We start from the raw sequence: 26531 nt of genomic DNA on the forward strand, positions 1-26531 counted from the left end.
GTCTCCATAATTTATATACCAATCTACTTATAAATAAATATAATTTGTAAAACACAAGTAGGAAGTTTCGTATGGTGAATGACGTACAAAGAGCTAGCTCTAAAATCTTAGGTATTATACTTTTATCGGTTAATACTATTTCCATAATCTTTGAATTAATAAATAACGTTCCCCTTTATATAATATTCTTCAATAATGTTAAATGTAATATAATATTTATTACACTTTTACTAAGATTCTTATTAAGATTACGCTTTTAATAAGATTCTTATTGACATTAAGATTAAAATTTGATTATACTTAATATAGTATTTCAATATAATACTGACATAAAATTCCTAATAATTGATTGCAATTTGTCGCAAAAGCTGACGTTCTTTCCCGTATATTATTTTGTATCGAAATGTATTGTATTCAGCTAACTTTCGAGAAAATTGCAAAGATTTTCCGTCTACGTGGCTATTAATTTAAAAAATTTAGTTGAAAAGTATGCTATTTGAAGCGTCTGAGCGACGACACAACAGTCGGTTAGAAAGGGGTGAGTGTCAGGCATGCGTGCGGTATACGAACGTGATTGCGTGGAACAGAATTGCGTAGGCGGATAAAGAAGGAGAGGGACAATAATCCACCGAATGCGGATATCGAACACGAGCAACGTTAGTCATTCACCTCAACATGCCGCGACTCACGCGTGTCTGCACACAGAAATCGTACTAGCATACACGCGGTGGTTTTGCACGCAGCAACCCCCGGGTTGGTTAAGCCGTGCGATCGCTCGTGAAGGAACGTTCGATTTGTCAATCCTTTCGCAAATCATGAGAGATCTGCTTTTCTTAATTACAGTGATACTATCTCATTATCTCATTATTTACGTTGTTGTTGTTAATAAAGAAAAAATTGTATACATATGGGAAGAAAAAAATTTTGTAGGAAACATTGAAATATACTAATAATTTTTTTCTTATCAGAGACGATTTATTGCGTTACTGACTATTTTAGAAGAAAGAGTATTAACTTGTTATTCTTTTATTTTTAATTAAATATTAAGAAGAAAGTGGGAACGAGGAAAGAGGAGGAGGGAGAAGTTCAAGATTACAATCACCGTCCCACACTCCACACGGCAATACACGAGAGAGCAACATTTTAGCGGAAGGGTTCGAGTTTGATCTAACGCACCTCTTTGTCTTTGGCCTGCAACTCCTCGAGGTTGCTGTTCGGCGTCCTTCTGGGATTGCTGGCATCGTGTACCTGTTGTTGATCGCTTCCCTGCGGAGGCTGAGACAATTGGTGTCCCTCAGTCTTGGAATTGTTGTCATTCGTTGCGGCGAGCTGTTCTTTTAGCGCGGCTATTTCTTTCTCCGCCGAAGTCGCTCTCTGTAACAAGAAGAAAAGACGATAATGAATGTTAACGTTCGTAATATACCAGTATATCAATTCGGTGAGAATTGAAAATCGCCGAGAGAATTGAAAATTTAATTTTCTCGGTGACTTAATCAAACATGCGAGACGAAGATCGTATTACGTTAAATTGCAAAACTGATTCGAGTCACCTTAACAATATCACGCGATATAGACGAGCAGTATTGGCATTTTTTATCAACTCTACCGATATAAGTTCTTTATACCGCGCACATTTGACGAACTAATTTTCAAGACTAATTAATAGAAGAACGGAAAAATATCACCGCTCACGAGTTAATAATAAGCGATAGTCCTGTTCACCGAGACATAGACACTTTGTAATTCGCGTGGAAGTTGTACTCCATTTCACTTTAAAGAGGTTTAATTTTGCAACGCAGCCGGAGTTTTAACGGCGCAGACGATTGCGCTTAAGGTGTACACTCTGTGCAAATTTTTCACGGTGGTCCGGATCGTTAAATTACCGTCGCGGAGCCGTGCGACGCGAAATCAATCAATTCTCGCCGGCTGCACCTAATTTCGCGGCTACGAAAAGCCGGCAAAAATAGAAACGACGGCCCGTCGAGCCGCGCGAGGCTGCTTTGATATTCTCAGCGCAGGAAATAGTAGGCTGGCGTCGCAGTTTCTTTGATCCTGGACATTGTAACGCACTTCGTCGTTCTATAATGTAATTCTTTAATGTTACCGGAATTCGAAGACTGTCCCCCGGAGAGTTTACATCAAACCACCTGTGCAATATCTCGTCCGCGTTAGAACTATATATTTATTCGCGAAGTTGGCTCCTATACGTGATTAAGAATTACCTTTCTTTTCATTCTATGTATCGCATATCGCACGTCATACGGTAAATTGCAGTAACAACTAGAAATACTATATATTGCCATCAATATTTTTGCGAGTTCAACTGTTACTTAATATACGTAGTGTAAACATCGTTGCCGCTATAACATGTCAGTTACAATAATTACATTCTACACATATCATAGCGTTTCTGCATTTCTGCTGAAATCGCTCATGCATATCGATACATAAAAGAGCACTGTTTCGTCAAAAGCGACGAAGGCGTAACTCTCGCAAGGAGACCATTAACGACGAAATACTTTTGGCGACTATATCTGCTTTTGCCAGATCTCTGGCAAAGAGCTCGTTAATTAGCGTGCCGATGTGCGACGTCTGCCGCGACGTTACCCCTTTATCAACGTAAAGCACAAACGAGTGTCGTAAGTACACGGAGACACGATGAAACGAAAGAACCGGTCCGGCTCTTTCAAATCAAAACTTTTTCATCGATAGGGAAAATGGGAGAGTTGATACGAAAATAACGAAGGCACCGTTAAGCACAGAAAGGGGATTACCTTTTTAAACTTTCCCCATAAAGTATCTAATAAATATTGTTCGCCGCCCCCGTTGTTCCAGCTTGGATATTAATTATAGCAAGCTTTTATATTCAAAGTAGCTCGGCCCTCGAACCGGCCTATACCCGGCTACATTCGCGGCATGTACACGCCGGATAGTTACCCCTGCCTGCAATTCTTGTCCTCTCTCCGCGACTCTCTTTCGTCTCCTCTCTTTTCCCGCTGTCCGCTTTATCCACGTTCGCGGCAATTCGATAGAAGGCATCCGGGAAGGGATTCGGGATCGATCGGTCGAATCAAACAGGTTATACCGCTTCTGTACCGGCTCACCGCGTCGGAAGGGAAACCGGACCTGTCGCTTCTACGATCAACAATTGAGCGTCGATGACGTAACCCACCGATCCGTTCATTCATTAACAAGTTCGAGTTACGCTGACAATCACGATCGACAATTCGCTATCTTTCCGAGTGCACAGCCTACAATCGACCTACAGGAAAAGAGTGTAGACGGAAAAAATGAATAGATTTAATCATAGGTGTTAACCAACGCCGTAGACGCTACTTGTCTTAATGTAAGATAATATTGGTTTCGAGCAAAAGTGCAACTACTGAAAATAAAATGAACAACGTCGAAAGTTTCGTTCAGTTTATGCGATACGCGGCATCGACGTGTGTATATCGATTCGTCAATGTGTATGACGTCTCGTGAGACACACATATGGCGTCGCGATCGGCGAACAGTCGGGAGAGGTGAGGACGAGCATCGAGCATGTAGCGTGGACGAAGTCAGAGGCAAGAGGCGAGAGAGAGAGAGAGAAAGAGAGAGAAGGAGGGAGAGAGAGAGAAGGAGAAACAGAGGCACCAGGCTACAGCAGGCAAGTAATGACCCATTGTTTCCTGCAAAAAGCCTTGACGATGTTATCGATAATTGCGAAATGATACGGGAAGCATAAATACATATCTGAGAGCGAGCCGTAATATACGGCTGTTCGAATGGCGGATGCGTATCGATAGCTGCCGTCTGGTAGCATCCTGCGTATTTGTCACGTGGACACACGTCAGGAAACTGATGTTGGCGGTGGGGAAAATTCCGAGGACTCGCGGCCTGATAGACGGAGGATCGAGAGAGGTTCGCCGATAACGATCGTCCTCCCGCGCGGAGCTACCGTGATCGTTACATTAACAGCGGAAGTCGTTGGCGGATAATGATTTTCTTTGAGCGTCCCGAACGATCGAGCGGTCGACGGTCATAACGCGCGATTTAAACGTAAAAGATTCTGCCGACGATGATTTATAGCGCCAAATGCGTATCACGCCGATGCATCTCGTTATTGTTGTGCTAAATATTCACCATCGCAAATAAGCGAATGGCGATAAGTGCGCGTTCCTATTTTGTAATTAAACTGCATTGCGATGTATGACTAATTTATATTTCCCACTACATTTATGTACCGCCGGAAATAGGAAGCACAGCGCGTTTTTATAAAAAGCGTTGTGATATAAGGATCGACATCATCGATCTAATGTTTTCGCTTTAATGGGAAACGGTATGAATAAATTAAATTGTGCACAGAGCAGATTATTGCTTAACATCGCTCGGACATACAATACCGTACTACATTTCTTTTAGGTCATAATATATATCATAGGCACAAGTCAATATTTAACTTCGATAAGCTCTGCAAGTGGCCGTTGCTAAAGTTTCCGAACTTGTCGAAACGGATAGTAATGATGCCATTAGTAACGAGATCGCGATACCGAGAATAATAGACCGGCCGCGTAATGCTAGCGGGGGAAACTTTACATTGCCTCATGGCGGCAATATAAGTATCCCCGTTATAGTTTCGTAGAACAATCGATCGCCTTCACAACATGACGGATGTCTGATAAAAACTGACGTGGTTCGGTTTTGTTGCGTGTATGCCATGCGGCTTCGGAATCGCTCGTATAGTACGCCGCCGCCGATAGAGCGCTCTTAGACCGCCCGTAGCTTGCAGCGATATTTTACCGTCGAATTCGTAATTACTTTAATTGGCTCCAGATGCTAATTAATGACCTAAACATATGCCATGTTATATAGATCCGGCCCGATAGGGCGACCTATACACCGCGGAGTCAGGATCCGGGGTGAGAACGCATGTGTTTGTCATTACATGCACTACGACGATTTTATCGCTTCTGAATAACATCCTCTACCCTTGCCGCGCTTCTCGCGCTCTACACTCACCGTATCAGATCCAGAAAGCGCCGATCGCCGATTAAAGTACCCGCGCATCGGTTTGTATTAATACCATTGTCCCGTTAGAAGAATACAAGCGCTCGTTAATCGCCCGATGATCTCTAGTGTATATTTCCAAGTACGGCATAAAAAAAATAATGTAATATCGATTTCATTGATCGATTTCATTGATCGTGCCAATTTGACAAACACATTAACCTTTAGCTGAAAATCGTGTAGGTCTAACATGACCGTTGCCGGTTAAGAATTTGATAATCTCGGAATAAAATGACAAACTTGCTTTACTCGTCGTACATTGTTTGCGTCAGCGAGAAAACGAATCGAAATTGAGCAGCTGCGCTGACCCGATTTCATTGATCGTGCCAATTTAACAAACACATTAACCTTTGGCTGGGAATCGTGTAGGTTTAACATTACCGCTGCCGGTTAAGAATTTGATAATCTCGGAATAAAATGACAAACTTGCTTTATTCGTCGTGCATTGTTTGCGTCAGCGAGAAAACGAATCGAAATTGCAGCAGCTGCGCTGACCCGAGAACTCGCGGAAGGAATGGCGAGCGTAGCAAAATACACGGAGCGGATTTCGTGACACGATCGAATTACTTCGTTACGGACGCACGTCAGATCGGCGATTGGGCGCCCGTCGTCCTCGCCTATCATTACAAGATGCTACTGGCAGCAGCCGCCGCAGTCTCGATTCGATCGTCCGACAGCATCGATTACACCAGCCGCCTTTCAACCCTGAAGAGGGAAGAAGGTGAGCAATCGCGCGATGTGTGCCGGCACTTGGATCGGGTCGATCGCCGTACCGTCGAGTCGAGTCGAGTCGTTTCGTCTCGGTCTCGACGCCCGTCTTACACCCCTTTTGCAAATTGACGGTTATCCGACGGTTATCCACGGTGCCCGGCTGCGTCGATCGATCGGTACTCACTGATTCGACATAGGGACGTAAGGGAATCTCAGTTCCTTGCAACACGCGCGCGGACGCAAGAACCTTAACTGCGGGATTACCTCCTGCATCTATATATATTGTATGGTCACGCACTTTGTGCGATCGCCGCTTCTACCGCCGGCGACGAGAGTCGAAAGAATCGATTTCCTACGCGCTATATCGTTGCATAATGGCCGACTGTAAATGCGTCTGGGTAGACGTCTTTTACCTGTTATACTGCTGCGATCATTCGAGCTTTCTATTATTGGAGTAACTGTTATATACTCGAAAAAGTGCACGAGTATTTTTAATTTATTATTTATAAATGTATATCGTTACTTTCTTCTAATTTTCTACACTTTTTAAGTTTATTTTCATGAACACATTAAAATCCATAAAAATATAAATTTTTGCAATAAATAATAACAATACATTAATAAGATAATGGTACTATATTCTCGACCAGATCTGAATTATCATTTAAAATATCGTCAGCAGACGAATAGACACAGCAGACATTTATATATCTCGGAGATTGACCGGCGGGATATTAATCTCCGCGCAGTCAATTTCAGGTAACTCCAGAATAAGATTTTTCGACTCTCGTCGTCTTCTTCCTTTTTTACCTTTCTCTCTCAGCCGTCGAGCAAAGAAGATTGAGAATCGCAAAAAGCGGCTCTTTCAGTCGATTCGACCGTCATGGCGAGTTGAGTTTATCTCTCAGGTCGTTATAAAGTCCCAAGGTTTAACAACAAAAGCTACGGTAGATTTGAAAGCAAACCTTATGGTTTCATCTCTTTATAGTTCTTTATAGATGACTTTTATGTAAATCATTGTGTGTACAATTCAAGAGAAGACTGAAACTATATAACATCCTCTTACGATGAGGAACATATTCGTGTGTAAAGTCGACGCGAGCATGTCTGATATTTGCCCCGTCGAACGCCGAGCATTCTTTGTGCGCCGAACGCGGAATCCCGAATAGATCACGCGCCTTTGCCCTCACGCGTTCTCGCGTCTATTTTTATCTTCACCGCGCCCGACATCATCGACACCACTCTTCTTTTTTTTCTCTGTTTATTTCTCGCCGGTTGACTAATATAAGAGGCATGGGAAATTCCGAAGCGAACAGAATCGCGAAGACGTCCGATCGATCGCTCACGCGAAATGTCAAATCTCGATCGACGAATAATGAGCGGGATAATGAGCACGATAAAACGTCGGTGATAGACGGTGGGATCGCGCTATAAAACGCTGTCGAACGTCGGATTCGCGGGGGATAAGAACCGGCGAACAAGAACACGACATTATGCCATTGTCAAATCAATATACGTATCATCATTGCTCCTGCTATAAGGAAAGGCCATTCCGTGAATACCGGCGCATTTCTCGCACAATCTGCCTCGCGTGATGCCTCCAGTTTTCATCATGCATAAAGATACATCTTCCTTCCCACCACCTTCAAGTCGCAACTCTCTTCCAACTGTAGTTAAAAACGTGTACGTAATAACTAATAGTGCATTCCATCAATTCCCCGATACCGCCTTTTCGTGACAAACAATGACAAATGAGTAACCGCGGAAAGCCCGAAGTAATACCGCGCGATAGGCGGAAGAAAGAGAGAGAGTAAATTTATGCGGACATAAAGAATCGTAATGTCGCACTTTTGACTTGCAATTGCCGGTTGTAGCGCCGAGCAAGATCGCGCCCGTTCATTGAGGTTCATATCGCGTCTGCGAGCTACCGATCAAGCGTCGTGACCCATATTTCGAGCGCGTCCACTGACCGTATCTAAATGTTCATTAAAACTACACCGATATTTTTATGACAGATGCGATGTTCGGGTGAGTTAAAGTTACGGTCGATCGATAGGTCGCCGGTCGATCGCGCGTCGCAGCGGCGCGGCTCGGCGTCGCGGCGACGGGTGTGTAATCGCGGTTGTCCACGAAAACTCCTCGCCCGGTCGGCGGCATTACGGAAGGCGACAGAGAGGAAACGGGCAAACAAACAAAGAAAGAGAGTAAGAGAAGAGAGTGCCTTATACCAGGCGCCTTTATAATCTCCCACAGGGTGGCGGAGAAAAAAAGTGGAAAGGAGAGAGCAAGGGGACGAGGGGACGAGTGTACGCGGATCAGCCGTTTATGACTACCGGCGTTGTTATATATATATACTTTTTTAGAAGAAGGGAGTTGAGAGAAAGAGAAAGAGATAGAGAGGGGAGAGTGGCGGAGAGGAATGGCGGAAGAGAGAAGAACGGGAGACGCCCGCGATATTTCAAATTTTCTCATTACACCTCGAGGTGCGAATGATCTCCCTCTCGCTCACCCCTCTCACCCTCTCTTGATCTCTCCCGCTTTCTCTCCGTCTCTCCCCCTTTCGTCCCGTTTCATCTCTCTCGCTCCATCCTTCCTCCCGTTTGTTCTATCTAACGCAAATCCTCCGCGCCACCGATACAACGTGGCGTCATTCCACCCCCAATCACCTCCCCACAGTCCCCCTCTTCAATCTCACACCAACCAGCCATCAGAGTGAACCCCTCTTGTATTTATTATTAAGATATCGATCGGCTCTAAGCCCCGGTACATGCTGCAATATGCGGTTGGGGACGCGGGAGACATACACGAGAAGTCGCCAAAGAGAAAGCCAAGGAGCTTCTCTTGCGAATGCCTCTTCCTCTCTTTCTGTCAGACATCATTCTCATTGATTATCGTGCATCTTCGTGTTCGAGCTTCAGAAACGAAGAGCGAATGTGTGATCGCTATCATTGATCGCGTTGCCACGCTTACCCGTTGCATTTGGCTTTAAATGAAAGATAACACGTAAGGTGACGATATTTCACGTTTCACGATTAATATTCCCACATGATTCGAGTTAATGGAATAAATCTGACATTTGCGTACACATCGCAATATGTAATAACGTGAACAAGTATCTCTCGAGGATCAAAACACGCGATAACGAGGTATTAAATGACGCGACCATAAATCTAGACAAAAATTACATTAAACATTATCTGACAATATGTCGACATATACATATCTATACATACATAGATTTCATTCGCAAACGAGGAAAGATAGGCAGCATTCGTCTACATTGGGCTCGTTAAATCGTAGGACAATAAACGTGGCCGCGTATGTCCTAAGAGAGACATTTCTCTAAAGGGTCGTCGACCGTTTGTCGTGTTCTTTACTCTGAGCACACGCATATGCGCGGGCCCTTAATAGCTAAGGACGATCCTCCATGTGGCATAGGGAGCAGGTTCCCACGTGCACCGACGACTTCTGACAACGATGCAATACGTTACGCGGAGGCAAGCGAGAGAGGGAGGAAGGGAGAAGAGGCAGAACGAACTTCTCCCGGGGGCAAATAGACTGTCTTTCGATATGGACGCATCAGGACGGCAATATTTAAGAAATGTCAATACGTCGTTCAGCCGGGGGTGTCGGCTGAAAGAGTATTTCGAACGGAAGTCGGGAACGGATAATATACCGGCGGCTGCAATGTGCGCGGGCGGAAACTAGCCTCAAGGCATTGGTTAAAAAATAAAGAAACGCCTTTGATGTTCCCCGTTGTCCTAATGAAAAATTAAAGCCCTTTCTTAAACATCATTAGACACGAGCACTCTTTCAAGTTCCTAGCCCTTCCCCTTACCCTCGGTCTTTCTTCCCTTCCACTTCACGACGTGCCCGGAGCGTCCAATCACGGCCGCTTGTTTTGAATCTGCGTTGACGTCGCCGATGCCTCGAATCAGTAGGGAGCTCGGCAACTTCCGAAAATACACCAATATCCACATAATAATCTTTATGCCTCGAGCCGAGATCGATAACGTCATTATATCCGCTACAATCTACATCCACATTGCTAATGCATTTACAGTTGCTATTGAATTCTAATTCAATGTATCTGCATAGTGCCATTATGTAGCATTATGCATTGCAGAGATATGAGTCATGTATCTCTGAAGTAACATAAGTCAAGTTCCGAAACAGATTCTATATCAACTCTAACTTTTGTTCAAATAAGACGCAGACATAAATCGGTCTAATAATTTTTTGTAGAGAACAAGAGGCAGAGAGAAAGAATAATTATTGCAATAATATTTTAAATTCTAATTCTTCCGAAATAAATGCTTCATACGAAAAAGCGATGGAATATCAAAAATAAAAATTCAATCGTTACAATTATTAGTCCTCAACGAAATTTGCCTCGCGTGTTTCCCTTCTCGATTAACGCTTAGAAAAACTTCTTTACCCTCGGCAATGGAACGACGGAATTTCCTGTACTAGATTCAATTTAACGAGCAATGTAAACGTCCGGGTGTAATATAGTATCCGAACACGCTTCCCCGTGTGTCTCCGTCTGCAACGTTACAGCGGAGTTATATCGGTGTCTTTTCGGAATGCATAAGTACGGCAGCGGCGACGAAACAGGACCGGATATCTTCTCACGCGCACTGCACTAATAAATCATGATGGCAGCGGAAAAAAGATTGGTGATCATCTGCCAAGGAAAGGCGCGGCAGAAAACATGAAGCGATTCACGAGGGGGATCTTTCTTTTCAGCGACGTTCTCGAGTCGCGTCGCGTCGGCGTTGATTTCCTCTGTCAACGCAAGAAGAACAAAAAGCGCGGTCCGGGTGACGTTTCCCTTTTATCGGTTGCCGAACCAGACTTAGTTTCAAAAAGCAAAAAATTTCGTCTCGCTCTCGTTAATATTACTAATTGTTCAGGCAGTACAAATAAGTTAGAATGGCACGATAATTATATATTAACGATTTCTAATGAGATTTTCAGGTAATTTCACCAACCAAAAAAATTATAAAATTTATATTTTTTGGAAAAACGCGATCATGAAACATGAGGACGATATAATAATAACAAATGTTGCATATATGATTTGCAAAGATTGTTTTAGTTCTTTATGTATCATTTTCGCCAACTTGTATTATCCGACGAAGATCCACCGTCAGAAAATCGTCCGCAAGGGAAGGGGGTTGATGCGTCCACATATATGCGAGGAGAATGCAGACGGTAGCCGGGACAGACGCCATAAATATCGGGGCGTTCTTATATTTTCATCACAGCCATCATTAAAATTTATGTTATGATCAGAAGTGCACGTATATATCAGAGGACGTGTACCGCCACGGCGGCGTCGGTCGCTGCGAAAAAGAGGGAGAGATACGGCAGAAGAAGGGGGTGGGTGAGCAAGCCTGAAAGAGGGGTAGGTGGTAATATTGTAATCTATGTGTGGAAGAACGCGGGAAGAGAAACAGAGGAGAGATGAAAAAGTAGCTTGAATGGCAGGCACCCCGTTGTAAGGGGTAGTTTTCGGCCGGGGCGGCACGCCGCCGTGGCAGGCGGGGGACTTTGGGCACGGGAGCGAACGCGGAGAAAAGAGGAGTGAGAAGGGTGCCGAACGGAAACAATGACGTCTATACCAAATCCCTGTTTTTCTTTTTTTCCACCCGCACCTCCTCACCTCCCATGACCTTCTCTCTCACTCCCGCTTTCCCGCTCTCCCTCTCGCGCGCGCAGGCTCGCGCTTCTTTTTATTTCACCTCCCTGTCTCTCCACCCGCAGGGTGCCATTAGACCCCCACGGCGGCCCCATAAAAATATAGCCCGTATTGTGCTCGCTCAGGTACCAATCCTCGTGCACTAAAAGTAACCTACTGTCTCCCGCTCGCGAAATGTATATCTGCACACACACACACACACACACACACATACGCACACAAACAAACAAACATATATACATGCATGCTATTCGCACACATTTACTCGTGCGTCATGTTACTAGGCATCGGCGACTTCGATACAGATCGGAGACGTGAACTGCGACTTTGCTTTAGTCAGCTTTTTAATTACACGTAATCGGTCTGTCGAACACGCGACCAACTACACTGCCATATTTGCAATAATATTTTATGCGTATTTTTTATTCATCAACAGCTTAGCAGTATCGCTTGCGCGTGAGTAGAACGATGCCGACAATACACGTGCAAAATTACCAGCATTGGCAATTGTATACGTTATAATAACCCGTGGAATCTATAAATATGCCCATTTGCAATGATAACGAGTGCATGCCCGATGATAATATTCGAATATCATTTTGGTAGTCATTCGTGCGATTTAAACAACGCGCGATTAAAAGGGTAAGACGTTTTGAATATAGAGAAAATAAAATTAAATACTCTATACATTTTTTTTGCAAAACAAATTCTCGTAAATTTACGATTTATATACATATGGAGTTATTTGGTAATTTATCGAACGAGAAATAGATTCCGCGACTCGAGAGAATCGTGATAACGCGGAATCTCAAAGAGCAACATAGTTCCCCTCGCGATCGAACAAAAACAAGAAAAAAAGAGTGCAAAAGCAAGAGTACAAAAAGCAGCATGAGCATCTGAACAACCGGCAACCGTGATCAGTCGGCTCAGGACAGATCACAAAGATGATTCGCTTTTGGCGGAGGGCCATTGTCGTCCGTTGGACCGAGCAGAATCGAAATGGCAAACGGTAACTCGATTGCTCGGCCTGCACACGGATTGCGAATTATTTCTCCTGTGGTGGCGTGCTCATTCCGCGGCCAAACAATCGTGATCGATTCATGCAAATTTCAACAATCGTCCCCCCTCCTCTCCGCGCTTTCTCTCTGTCTCTCTTTCCCTTTCCCTTTTCCATCCACCCTTGCCCCCGCGGTCCTGTATTCACCATCCCTTTACTGATTTCGCCGCGCCGTATATCGAGTCCTCCATTGTTCGGAGCGAAATTCGTTTCTGTACGGCACGAGCCTCGAGTGTTTTCCTGACTACACGTGCGGTCGATCGGCTAACCCGCTAACTTCTCTTCTTTCGCAAAAAAAAGCACCGCGCACAATCGCGAGCGAAGCTCGAATCAGAGTTAACGCGCGAGAAATGATGTCGGAGATGATTAAGTGGCAGCAGGTATTTTAATTTCTCCGAAGTATTATTAATGTTTTCGAAAACTGCTCTGACATTCTCTTTCATGCACGATAAAATGGCGTTGCTACATAAATCATAATACCTCTAGTATTAATATCTGTAATTATTATGTGATGAACTGTAGTATGAACGTAACATTATCGATTATTAAGATAGTATTATGCTCTTGTCTGCCTATAGCTGAGTTCCCCAATTAAGCGTGTTTAGAGTCTAACAACGTCATGTATCGATGTCTATAATTGAGCTCCTCGCTCAATCTCGGAATTAAAACGCAAAGAGTAATCACGCCGTCACTGCGTAATCAAACTTTATAATACCCCAGGAGAAATAAAGAAAAATAAATCGAGTCTTAACAGGTTAATAAACGTCTTCTCTCCCTGCCAACCTCCCTCTCATCTCGTCCGCTCGTTACCTATCTGAACTTCGTTCCTCTCCCCTCTAACCCCTTCCGTCTCCGCACTTTTGACGCTTCAAATCCTTTGATTCTCATCTTTTCGGAAGGCTTGGAAACGTCGATGCGCCTCCTGCATGAAAAGGGGTTCCTCCCAGGACGTCCCCTGATTGGGACGATAAAAGAGGCCCCCAGCTAAGCGTGGAAAGGGTAAAGAGAGAGGGAGGTAAAACACTAATTAGTTATCAAAGGGCGAGGAAGGGTTTGGTGACAAAATAGTAGATCCTGAAACGAGGAGCCCGTGCACCCTTCTTCCACCACCTAACCCGCCCACGTCCCTCTCAACCCCCCCGCTCGTCTAGCGGATATACTACCACCGTCACCATCACCATAACCCCAACCTTCGCTCTATCAAACCCTCTCCCCTGCTACCCCGCGCTTCCACTAGCACCCATCCAACACCTCCACACCCCTTCCGCACCGCTCGCAAGCATCCTTTCACCCCCTTCTCTCTATCGTGCTCTGTCTTTGGATGGCATCCCCCACGGTGTCTTAATACTCTCGGGAGGACGGCCCTGTATTGATTTTCGAATCATTAATTCTACGTCTAATCAGAACTTGCGCCAGATATACATACGCGTGTCTGTGTGTTATACATATATATATATATACACATATAAATGTATATACATTGAGGAAAGGACGACGGCTGAGAGTGCCTGCGATACTGGCGGATGGAAGCCGCGCTTGCTCTTGACTGGTACGTCAAACTCCGAGCGCACGAGTGCATGCCGATATACGCTGACAGATTTTGTGCCGACGAGTACAGGTGATTCATAAATAGGAAGGCGATGGTGCGCGCCTCCATCCCCGATTCAGGAGAGTCGACGAGCGAATCGAGAAGTCGCGCTGATACGTACGTCTTGGCGACGTCGACGAATGCGTCAATATTGCGTCGAATGTGTGATTCGAGATATGAGGCGACACAAAATATATAGCTGTCTCAGAGTTACCAAATCAAATGTGTAAACAGAAATTTTGCTTCCACATTTGATGAATCGTCACGTGAAATTGTCGTGATAAGGCACAGCGCTTCCTTGTATTATTTATTTTAATCTATTTTGATGTTACACATTTTGATGACGAGATATATCGCAAATTTAGAAGCGTCGTTGACCCATAACCGAAATTCAATTCCCGGAGCAGAGCGGCGTCTATCTGGCCAGGTGTTTGTCAATCCGACGAGCGTGACTGAAACGTCGTACAGAAATACCTGATTGGAAATTCATTCCCGGTCTTCCTCGGACGAGGAATCCCTTTTCGTATTCGTGAAAGATAAATCACGTTACAGTAGCAATCGTAGCGATTGTATATAAGAACACAACTTACTGTAATATAATGATATCCCAAGAATTTTTCTGTTTTTTTTTTTTTCAGATAATTGCTTTATGTTCCTGAATAATATGATTCGTTTCGCACGGACGTTACGAAAATACTCTCTAAAATGTTGAGCGTTCGATTTGTATTCTTTAGGAGGCGTTTGTGCCGAAGATCAAAGCTACGTCGAATTCGTGGATTCGGCTAGAAATGAAAGATGAGCTGCCTCGTGACTCATCGACCGTCGACGATTCTTGATTCGAGAACTCCGAGCACCGCGGCGTTACTTAGTCAGTGCTCGATTTCTTCTCGATGGCGCGCCGCGTAATTTCGCAGTATCGTGAAATCTATCGAGAGACCGATTCTCGGAACGAATCATATATAACGTCGCAAATAGGCCTAATTATAGCGATGACTAACGCTGACAAGCGAGTCGAGACGTATGTGCTGATCGGCGGGAGGATTCGGCCGCGGCGATTCGAATTGTCTCGCAATTAGCTAGAATTCCGGTAGCCGATAATAAAAAGTAATTGCTGACTCGCCGTCTTTGAAGCTCGTAAAACAGTTCGCGCTGCTTCGATAGAGTCGGATTAATTGCGCTGCAAGCTTTTTATTATCGGCGAATTAATTATATTGATTTATTAGTAGAGGCAATTACGTGCGCATGAATTGATGGGACAAGAACCGGTGTATCGCGCCTTGAAAGTGCATAAATAATTTAACCGCATTACCGTGGTTTAAACGATCGGATTTCCGCGCATAGATAACATATGTAACGAAACGGATCAAATTTCGTGCAAATGCAACGTGGACAGAAGTCGATGGAAATATTTCAATAAGATCGTTAGAGACTTTATTATAAACATTGCACTGTCCCGATCGGGCTGTTTTATCTCGCGAAAGAGACAACGGCTCGAAAGCGAATTAATTCGATCGCCACGCCGCGGCCGGCATCTATAACGCCGACTCACCATAACAGATCACATTAAAATTCATTCGTACGGATAATACTAATTAACCGGAGAGATCGGGAACTCCCCATAGGAGTTTCCGCGACGATTACCTACCCGGCCGCGTAAGAACGGGCGTTACGCGCCTAACAGTGGAAAATTGCCAATTTTCCCGATAATGAAAACTCCCGTCGTCGTGGTTAATTCAATTCCCTTAATTTCTCCGCATTGAATTCTCCCGAAGAGCTTAGAGCAGCGCCGCGGCGAAGATTACGATTGGAAATGTTACGATTGAAATCACTCGGCCCGCCGGGCGCCTTGCTAAAGGAAATTTCGTTCATTCGCTCGTCATTACGCGCGCCGGATAAATTACAAGGCGATTGCCCGGGCCGCGATGTCGCGAAATCGCTAGTTATAGCGGCATATAATTTCCCAATTCAATCTTACGTTACCGAGCCTCAGCTACAGCTACATTGCGTAGCGAATCATTTCTCCCATTATGTATTGTGTTTGCGATAAAATTACGCGGTAAAATTATACGAGCAGACACACCAATGAATAAGATTATGCGAATTTGGATATTTGGCCATCACATTCATCAGAAGCTAATCTTCCTCGTAAACTATTTTTGCCCCGTCAGCAATTTGATATTTTTCTCTCATTTGTACAAGAATAATTTTCCTTTGATTCACTGTTAACTATGTTCGATGACTCGTTCGTGGAATTGATTTATTACCGGCCAAGATAAAGCTGTCGCCGAATGATATTGACGTAAGACAAGTTCTCTTTTTTTTTTTCATTAGACGCAAACGCGAACTAAAGATGACAGGGCACGATTTATGACCGTTTCGATAACGGAACGTCGTCATTGCTGAGATACGCAAAATACAATATCTATTCTCGATCATATACATTTTGCTGATTTCGTCTTACATAGCTAATATCGGTGTGACGCTTTTGCGTCTTAAATCAGTACCGAGTTGCATCACGTCTCAAAGTGTATTTCATTTCGCTGGCATTATGAAAACACCGAGAAGAAATTTTTCAGATTTCTTATCACCTAAACGAAATATTAAGCTGAACTAATGTATCGATCGTCGACATGCGTATAATGGACGACAACGAAGAGACGAGCGATATCCGAATATATATAAATAAGCTATAGTATATCACTTCTAAAAGACGTACCAATTAGAACGAAATTTCTTGCAATCGACGAATGAAGCCGTCACCCCGTCGTTCTTATTCACATACTTATAACAAAAGTTCATAAATAACTTTTACATGTCTGCTCTACTGAACTATTCAAGTACGTTAACATCGTGAAACTATCGCGAACAAAGAACCATTAATTTTGCATGAACTATATATCCACCCGAATCAATTAATCAGATAATCGGGCTGCTTAGTATTTAATATTGTTCACGTGCTCGACACACGATTTTATATAGGTACTTACACATATACGCATTTATGAGTTTATTTAATTAAATAGTACTAGAGCTAAAAAAATATATTTTTTAATCTAGCGAGAATATTATGTATACCGTCTTTAAACACAAGAGCGATATCCTGGGAATTCCCAGGAAATAAGTGTGAAGAGAGATCGACATCGCACACGTGTCAAACAAATATCGCACGTACACCTGCAAGCGTGTAATCGAAAGCATTGAACTCGCATACGACACGCAATCGATGCGGTATTAGGGACAGGGGGTGGTCTGTCGAGAGAAGCGAGGGTGCGTTGGTGTAGAAGGACGTGCGGAGGTCTTCTATCGATTTTATCCATGTTTTAAATTATTACCCGTTCATTGTGGACGCCATGTATGGGCGAAGGGACAGCGTATCGGTGAATGAAAAGGGTTAAGAGGGTAGCGAACACAGTTCGCCGCGGTTTTTTGTTTCAACGCTTGTGGATATCTAGATGGACGAGAAGAAGGGAAGGAACACGAGAGAAAAGGGTCGTAGGTAGCAACAAACGGCAAAGGGTTACCGGGAAACGATCTTGTTCTCGGTAATCAGCCTGTCTCTTGAGAGAGACAGTTTTTTTCCCAGACAGACTTTTCCACCACAGTTACGCGTCGCGACGCGACGTATCGAATGCGTGACTGCGTCGAGATAAAAATACTCTCGACGAAGAGCTTCGCCCTCCATTAGAACTCGCTGTAGCGTGGAATATCTTTGATTTCATTTTTCTGTTAATCTGTCTCCGGTAACCGGAAATAATACACGTAAATACTTGAAGAAATGTTTGCGATGAAAATAAGGTCTCGCGATCGGAGAAAGAGCATCGAATACGTAAAGTCTCGAAATGGCGCGGCGCGCGCCGCGGCTTTCCATTTAATCGCGCTCGTTCGCGACAATCATCGAAGATAATTGCTGACGAACTTTCACGGAACTCGCTACTCACATTCGTTGCCCTGGTCTACAGCTAGATCGCTGCGACGTTACGAAATTTAAAACGATCGCAATCTAATAAAAAAGAGGAGAATAAAAACAAAAACAAATAGAAAGGATCGATGAAATGGTACGCTATCGTAATTTCCAAGCAACGATCAAGTCATAACAGGCTTCGAAGGCTGTTTATCGAGCGACTCCTGAGACACGGCGCGACTTGGATTTTCACATCACGAAAGAAACGCGCGGCTGGGTGATAAAAGCACGTAGATATAGATACGTCTATAAAGCTATAAGGAGAGAGGACGGACAGAAAAGGAAGTACGGAGCTGAAAATCGTTTCTACCATCGGGATTTCAAAGCTGTGGACGCCGCTGACGAGGAGGGTGGTAATAGGGCTGAAGAGCGAAACTCTGGGGTTCGAATCAAAGGATTGCCAAGCTGTACGGCTAAGCAAAAGAAGGAAGGAGATGAGAGAAGGAAAGCAATGGCAGGGAACTCGATTAATTATCTTTATCAATCATTAAAAACCTATTTCTTGAAAAATCATTTCCTTTCTCTCGCCCCTCTCTTTCACTCTCCTCTCACATTCATATCGCAGTTATGATTTTACCATTTATACTGCGATGTCGTGTAATCGTAACATATGTAAAAGTAAGAATGCTGCCGGATATAGGCGAATAAAATTGTTAAATGTTATTTGAGTGAGAGTTAATTACACCGGGCGTTCTCGCGCGATCGGTACGCGGAATGGAATTATTGCAATTCACAGCTGCGTTTCATTTTTCCGATTGACAAGTGGTAAAAAGGGCGAATATCCGAAAGGACGAACGGTAGATACTTGTCATTCTGGGCATTTACTATTTTTTTGCGTGTACGATTTGTTTTACCTCCCGTGCTGCTCATATCCTATTAGATATGGAAATACACTTAATCCGATATTTCCACCGGAATATTTCAACAACTTCGCAATATTTCTAACAAGTGCTAACAACCGAAAATGAATTTTTTTATTAACTATTCTTTAAAGAGTGTTAATTTTGTTACTTTATAATTTTATAATATTTAATTTCCAATTTTTGTAGAGTTTTCAAACCGCCTGATTTTCATCACAGTTAGCTTCTGTTTTTCCATATATAAATAATAGTTCCTACAAGAGTATTCATCTCTGAATTTTAATTATTGCCGAATTTCGCCCGTTCAATCTTCATACGACATGATACGAATCGTCCAAAGGCAAACGCGATATATTCCGGATCATCGTGGAAGAGGAATGCAGATCTTTGCCCGCGCAATACCTCAGTCCATCGAGTGCATACACTGCGTAGGCACCCTGCATTCAACGGAGGCGTCATAAAACTATCTGTCGATCTCTACTGCTGATCGCAGTTTTGAATCGGGAAAAAAACCCGGCGCGGAAGAGGAAAGTCAAAAGGGAGAGATTTAGCTGGAAGTAAAGGGAGGTCGGGGGGGATGGTGCACCACCCTAGAGCGAGACAGAGAGAACGGCGGATGATCTGATGGCAAGGTAGAAGGGGAAGAAGGGGTTGGAAATTCGAATTGCAACGCGATATTCTATACGGGCAAAGTTACGTACGGGGCGAAGAGAAACTTGCCATTTTCGTTGTGGGGGGAGTGGGGTAGCCAGAGAGGGTTGAAAATAAGCGATAATGCGCCGGCTTTACTTAGCTAATTAGCGCCTCTCTCTCCCCCCTTCTCTCTCCCTCTCTCTCTCCATCGCTCTCGCGTACTCCGCTTTGCCGTGCCAAGTGAGTTCTATGTCTGTTCATCCTGCATCCAGCTGGAGTCGATCCTTCACTCTTTCCCTTCTCTCCTGCTGCCTCAGCTCTCCCTTCTACCCTTAGCAGCCCGTTTTTCCTCCGTTCCACGCCGCTCCTGCCATCCTTCCTTTGGGCAACCCCCTCTTTCACCGTGCCCGACGGCGGGTATTAATTCATTTAGATATTATTTTGCGAGGCAGGCATTAACATTCTCAATCAGATTAATTAAATTATTTTTCTCATCCGCAGTGCCTATCTCGGCGCTCGCGCTCACGCTGTCTTCTCGTCGTGTTGAATACACTGCTATGCGTGCACGTATGTGTATGTATGCGGTTACGTGCACGTGCGCGCATTATTTTCTGGCAATTGATTACAACGCTAAAAAAAAAGAACGATTTTCCAGACATTACGCAAGTAAGGATAATATTGTTTAAAAACATATCACCTGGAAAATGGTTAGAAAGGAAGCAGTAATCTGATTGCTGTAATATATGTATAAGATTTGACAGCAGCAGTTACAATACTGATCGGATTTTGTAACAATTTATAACGCAAAGACGTTCCAATGAAATTATCACAAAAATGAATTGAATACAATTAACAACTTAATTAATTCGATATTCTATTGCTTATGTATATAATTTGTATTATTATATTTGTATTTAATTAATTGTATATACCGTCTTTGAGCTATTCTATAACTTATCGGCAAAGATACGCGAAATGATTCGTGAGCGTTTGAATCTTCAGAAGAATATTCTCCATCCTGATTATGTGAGAATTACCCCAGAGAAATATTCCAGCTGCGCCTGTATCACCGGGACTTCGTTTTAAGGTTTCATTATAATTCCAGCGGTAGATAGAATTAATCGTAATCACCTGAGCTCGTATGCGTGCGCCTGAAACGAGCGTGATACGCCGCTGAAAGTACACTGAAAACGAATCCAAGTTAGCACGGAGAATAAGAGGAATGCAGGCGCGGGATGGCAGAATCCCGAGGTGGATCCCCGGCGCGGCGATGTACGAGGGTAGGAAAATCCGTAGGGTGTGAGGGAGGTACGCGATGGACGCCAGGGGTGGCTTGCCCGACGAGAGCGGGAAAGAAGAAGGGGTTAATGCAAAGGTCCAGGATAATTACCCACATGGCTGGCAATGCGTATTTCACTTTGATCAAGTCTGTGTTTTTCTTCGCTCGCCTATCAAACCTCTTCTCGAGCCAGTCCCACACCTCTCCACGGCCTCGCCCCGACTCACCCTTTCGTCTCCTTCCTTCTCTCTGCCCTTATATCATCGCGGAGCTTGATGGGTAGGTAACCCGCTTTTGTCTTTTACCGGAACGTTTTAATTATTTTAAACTCGGACCCGCGAGCGTCTAATTTGTGACGAAGTGAGAAGACTTGCCTCGATGTATATGTATATTGTTGAAAACATCACCATGTTCACGACACGTGAAAAACAACCAAAAATTTGGACTAATACTGTACGATCGACTCGAGGATGTATTACCAACGAAATTCTTGTCACTCTTATATTTTGCGTTTGCGCATATAACGGGATTAAATTATTAATTAATATATTTATTTTATTATCATTATTTCCTCGTTCAATTGATATCCCCTTGTATACAATATATACCATATTTTGAACGATCGTTATGCATCATTCATAAGACTCTTAACGAATCAGATTGAGAGTTATAAGATGCCGATTAAGTAAAAATCTCGTTTATAGAATGAATGGTGGAATCGCCAAAACGTGTCCTCCATCTCATCGAAAATACATTTTGCATCAAAATTAATTAAACTTTTTTCTTTCGCATCCGGTCGCGCGACGGATACGCGATGAATACCTAATTTATTAAGTCGACGATGGAAGTCCGCTAATGATCTGCGGGATCCAATTATTAGACTCGTTATCATTACTATTATTAACGGAAGATAAAGGAAAGCCAACGCCGTACTGGCGGTAGAAGTACTCGAAGAATATGGGGCCGCGGTAATTAATGCACCGCCATATAATAAATATCGAGTGCAGGTCCCATTTCGCGTCACGGCGTTCCATTAAATTGAATTCAGTATCGTCAGCTGGCGGTACTCAATACCAATATGCTTATCGCCTTTCCACCCACCCCGCTCTTATTCCCTTGTGCTTGCCTCCTTTCCGCTGATTTTGCCGTGCCGCAGCCCCTCTTTCTAAGTATCCTTAAAGCTTAAAGCGACAAACAGGTCTGATACGGCGGCGCCAATCAACGTTCAGAATCAAGCGAGAATAAGTTGATTTATAATCAGAGTAAACAATGTATATTACTGAGAGTAATTGTTATTTTACATTATTATTGATGCGTGATAGTACGTTGCAAAACTGAAAAACAGCAAACAACTGTCCTGTACGCGATATGGTAAATAGTTATTTAATTGTCGAACGCTGTAACAAAACAACGTGTATAATGATGGTAATTTTATGTAGACATTATAATTTTAGAATAATCACATAGTGAAAAACATTATTTTATTAATATTATTAAATACCGTTTAACGTTTTAAATAATTGTTCCGACTGAGAAATCGCGCTATGGCTACAGTAATCTATTCTGCATTTTAATCACATTATTTCTAAAAATAATTACTTATGATTATTAGAATAATCTCGGAATAATAGCAATCGATTGTTACAACCTGATAACGAGAGCGATAACATAAAACGTTAATTCGTACACTTAAACAGATCTAATATATATGTCAACTCCCGTTATCCATATTACGAATTAAAATAAATGTTAATATATTAATCATATACATTGACAGCTATTTCATTATAGTGACGACGACAAAATTGCTAATTATTAGATAATATACGCAATAAAATAATAGAAAATTTCACAAATATTAATTAATAATTAATTATTATAAATAAAGACTAGCTTTATATTACAGCGTTTATACAAATTTTCAACTAATTCTAATCATATATGTACCTACAGTGTGCGAACGGTTATTGGAGCCGGCTGAACGGCAATCTAAAAGCCCTATTCACAGCCGCAGTATCGGTGCGGGATACATTTTTTTTTTCAATCGCAAGACCGAGGAATGCAAAAAGAATCGGAGCGTGCGAGACAGTTCGAGCAGTTATTCGATCATTTTGCCCCAAAGAGACAGCCGCCTCTCTTCTCCGCGTTTATACCGCGGATCGCATCGACAAAAGGGGATCTCCCGGTGTACTCCGCAGAGACGTACCTTGGGGTACACGGTGAAACAAAAAAAAAAGAAAAAGGGAAAATGATACGGAGAGCGGCAAGGGAGAGAAAGAACGCTTCTCTCAAAGCGTGCCTTGTTCACGAATAATGACACGCACTCATTGTTCTAATTATTTGTGCATACGATTAACGCCGCTGTCTGCCGAACCCGCCGGACGTGGGACATGTGTGACAAATATGCGCGTTCGCCCACCCACACTGACGCACTCGTGTGCATACGTACGAGCGAAGAAATGAACGATAGAACGGAAAAAAAACACACCGCGTCAAGGAACGGCGCTAGTCGGACGTCGGACGTACGTACGAGAGAAAAGAAGAAACGACTATGACTATATATGCTTCTACATGTCCACACACAAAACACACGCGCGCGCGCACATACGTGAGCGGTAAGTCTCGTGTGGCGGAGCGCGTGTGCGTATACAACGAGCGTGCATTGCGCGGATACAAAGCGTGTCAGCCGGATACAATGCTCGCCATCTGACGCTCAATTAACGAGTTAATGCGGTACCGTTGATAATTAAACAAATACACGGGCTTTTTTCATCATCGCCCCCGCTACCGCGCGCACCAGCGTGCTCACATGTATGTACACATCCGGACGTCCTGCGTGTTGTGTTCGCTCGCGTTCGATCTTCCACCTCTATACCACGTAAACGAGCTCCGTTTTCTCTGTCTGTCTTTCTCCACGTGCCCCTGTCTCCGTCGCTTTCACGAGCCCCCGTTTCGTGTCTCACGCTATAATCCATGGTTTCTGACCTCCATCCTCCTTGCTTGGCCTTTAATCGCGAATCCATCTCTCCTTCGTGCTTTTTTGTCGTTTTAATTTTTTTCCTTTTCCTCTTACTTTTGCGCGCGCGCGTGCACGAGCTGATCTATCGTCGCAAATAATGCGCGTACGTATTGTGCCGGTCGACCGATTATTATATTATCCCCGGCCGGAAGCGGATGTGTGAACCGTACATGGACAGGGGGAGAGGGGATAATGAGCGCGCGGCGTTCCTTCTCTCGTGCTCGAACCGAGGATCGAAAATGGTCGTGAAAAGTTTACCGGGACGGAGGGAGTTGTCCTCGTTCCCGACATAAATACAAAGTCGAGGAATACGATCGTTAGGGGTAGATTGCGTTTGGAATTCTGTTTGTCTGATTTCAATTAACAGCAAAGTTCTTAAGTTTCGCATCGCGCAGCGCAAGATTAACGGGATGTCGATGCTCTGCTTGAACAATGTGTGGTTGGTACAATTGCTTGAATGTTTTATAATTTAACATATAACGTTTATACAAGACTATTATACTATTATACAAGACTCATAAAAAAAAATTTTTTTTATAGAAACTAAAGATAAAGATATATCATGGAACATATGTCAAAATCAATTTTTGTCTATGTGTGAAAATAGAGATAAAAAGATTTTTTTCATAAAAAAATAATTCAATTATAATATCTAATGTAATTATGATGATTATGCCAAATTAGTAAAGATGATTTCAAAATTCAACTTTAATTTTAAATTCAGAATTTTCGATTACTTTAATTGAGTTTTGATTTCGATCTAGAAATTTATCATCGAAATGAAAAGACCTTATTCCACAGATAATAATTTTTTCTTTCGTCTAGTGCATACGTAACTTAATTGATGAATTGTATGATGAGAGGTAAAATACACAAAGATTGAAATGTGGATTGTATTTTATGGTTTTGATGAGTAGAATTGAGTAGTAATAGAGAAGCAACGCGTAATATACAGAGAAAGAGAGAGAGAGCATAGGGGCCGTACAAATACCGTCGATACCGCACTTCCGGCAGCGGTAGTGACCACTGAGAACAATTCGAGTCGATAATGGTATCGAAGCTGATAAGCCAACCCGATACGATATGGTCCATGAGAAAGACAAAACACATAACGCTGCGAAGGCGCGGCGCGTATTATGATTAAAACTGTTTTTATTCCTCGGTAAAGCGCATTCGACACCTTCGATCTCGACTTCACAGTCTCGAAGCCGCTGCGAAATCAATCTCTAATAATCTTTTGCTATTGACACAATATCAGATCACGCTGAACATTCCTTTGTCAATGATAAATTAATTTAGTTAATCTGACATAAGAAACATCTATCAAAAATACATTAATTAAAAAAAGACTAAAATTATTTAAATATTTCTTCACTGACCCCAGCATAATTTTAATTTAGTAATATAGTAGTATATTAATGTTAACAAGACAATTAAGCGATATCAGTTCTGTCGTTGGCTACGAGAAATGTCAGATTAACAAAATTATACAAATATCATTGAATTAAAATGCCAAAAAACGCGAATTTATGAAATTAATTTTGTATCGATCGATCCCACGACGATTGCTTCTTCAATTCGCGGAACATACTCTCCGGTGTTCCGGCGTGGGTGGTGGCACCCTAAGAGCTTTATCTAACGAGCACGGTGACACCTAAACACCACGGAATCAACATCAAACAACATGCCAGTCGATCTTGTCTCTGTAAACACACTCAAGTATTGTATTCGCATGCACTGCCACTACTGCCAGCATAGAGCATGTACCTGCGACAAGGACGGCATTAGTAAGGGTAGGGGGACAGCAGTGATGATTGTCTAAAGGTGGCTCGTGAAAAACGATCCTTGTGAGAGAGAGGAGAAAGCTCATAAAGTCATTTAGTCGACTTCGATTTCAAACAAACATCGATCCATTTCATTTTATCACGTGATGATTATCTTTCGGTTGACTCAGGATAAACTTTGGTCCTTATTATATAATCCCATCATTAAAAATAAAAATATAAAAATATAAAAAAATACTCATTCGTTCTATAATAATTTATGAGTTAATTTAGGACATTTAATATCAGAAAATATATATTACTTTAAACATGCTTTAGCTTTTATCGTATTTATACCTCTTGCGAGATTAGCTTTCTTAAAATTGAAATTCGATTATGTATATTCGTATAAAAATATACGAGGACGAAAGAAATAAGTGTAACGACGTCGTGGGTAATGTTATAGATTACGTTACACGCCAGCTAATATATATACGCACGCTTCTTCGCAAGATTACAAATCGTCCCGAATTCGCGCAGCCACAAACGTGGCAACTGAAGATATTGCGAGATAAGCGTTTTGCAATTAGCGGTGCTGCAGCTGCACTCGAGAAAGAAGTGCAACGTTTCCTTAATAAAACGAATTTCGTGCCGGTTGCCTAATGCACCACTGACGACAGAGTAACGCCGTGCAATGTGTAATGATAGCTCTTGCCGCGTTGACACACACACATACACACACACACACATAGACACATATATACACATACACATGCGCACACACACACGCGCACGTCCAAGCTCACATGTACACACATATATAAATAATTAAGCGAGATAATTAATATCGTTCTATTTGACATAATATTGGATGCGCAGAAACGGATAGCTATAATTTCGGTTATTA

General features: G+C 42.9%; 1 protein-coding gene across 6 annotated transcripts in view; it reads right to left on the reverse strand.

The window, feature by feature from the left end:
- The window catches only part of Cut (homeobox protein, cut), a 136557-nt gene that overhangs the window by 66451 nt on the left and 43575 nt on the right, over positions 1-26531 (reverse strand). For all 6 annotated transcript variants that reach the window (XM_071776914.1, XM_071776909.1, XM_071776913.1 and 3 more), the window contains exon 3: positions 1177-1374. In XM_071776914.1, the coding sequence (XP_071633015.1) occupies positions 1177-1374 (198 nt within the window). The remainder of the gene's footprint in view (positions 1-1176; positions 1375-26531) is intronic.

Source organism: Temnothorax longispinosus, chromosome 4 (assembly GCF_030848805.1).
Source record: "Temnothorax longispinosus isolate EJ_2023e chromosome 4, Tlon_JGU_v1, whole genome shotgun sequence".
NCBI classification, from domain to species: domain Eukaryota; kingdom Metazoa; phylum Arthropoda; class Insecta; order Hymenoptera; family Formicidae; genus Temnothorax; species Temnothorax longispinosus.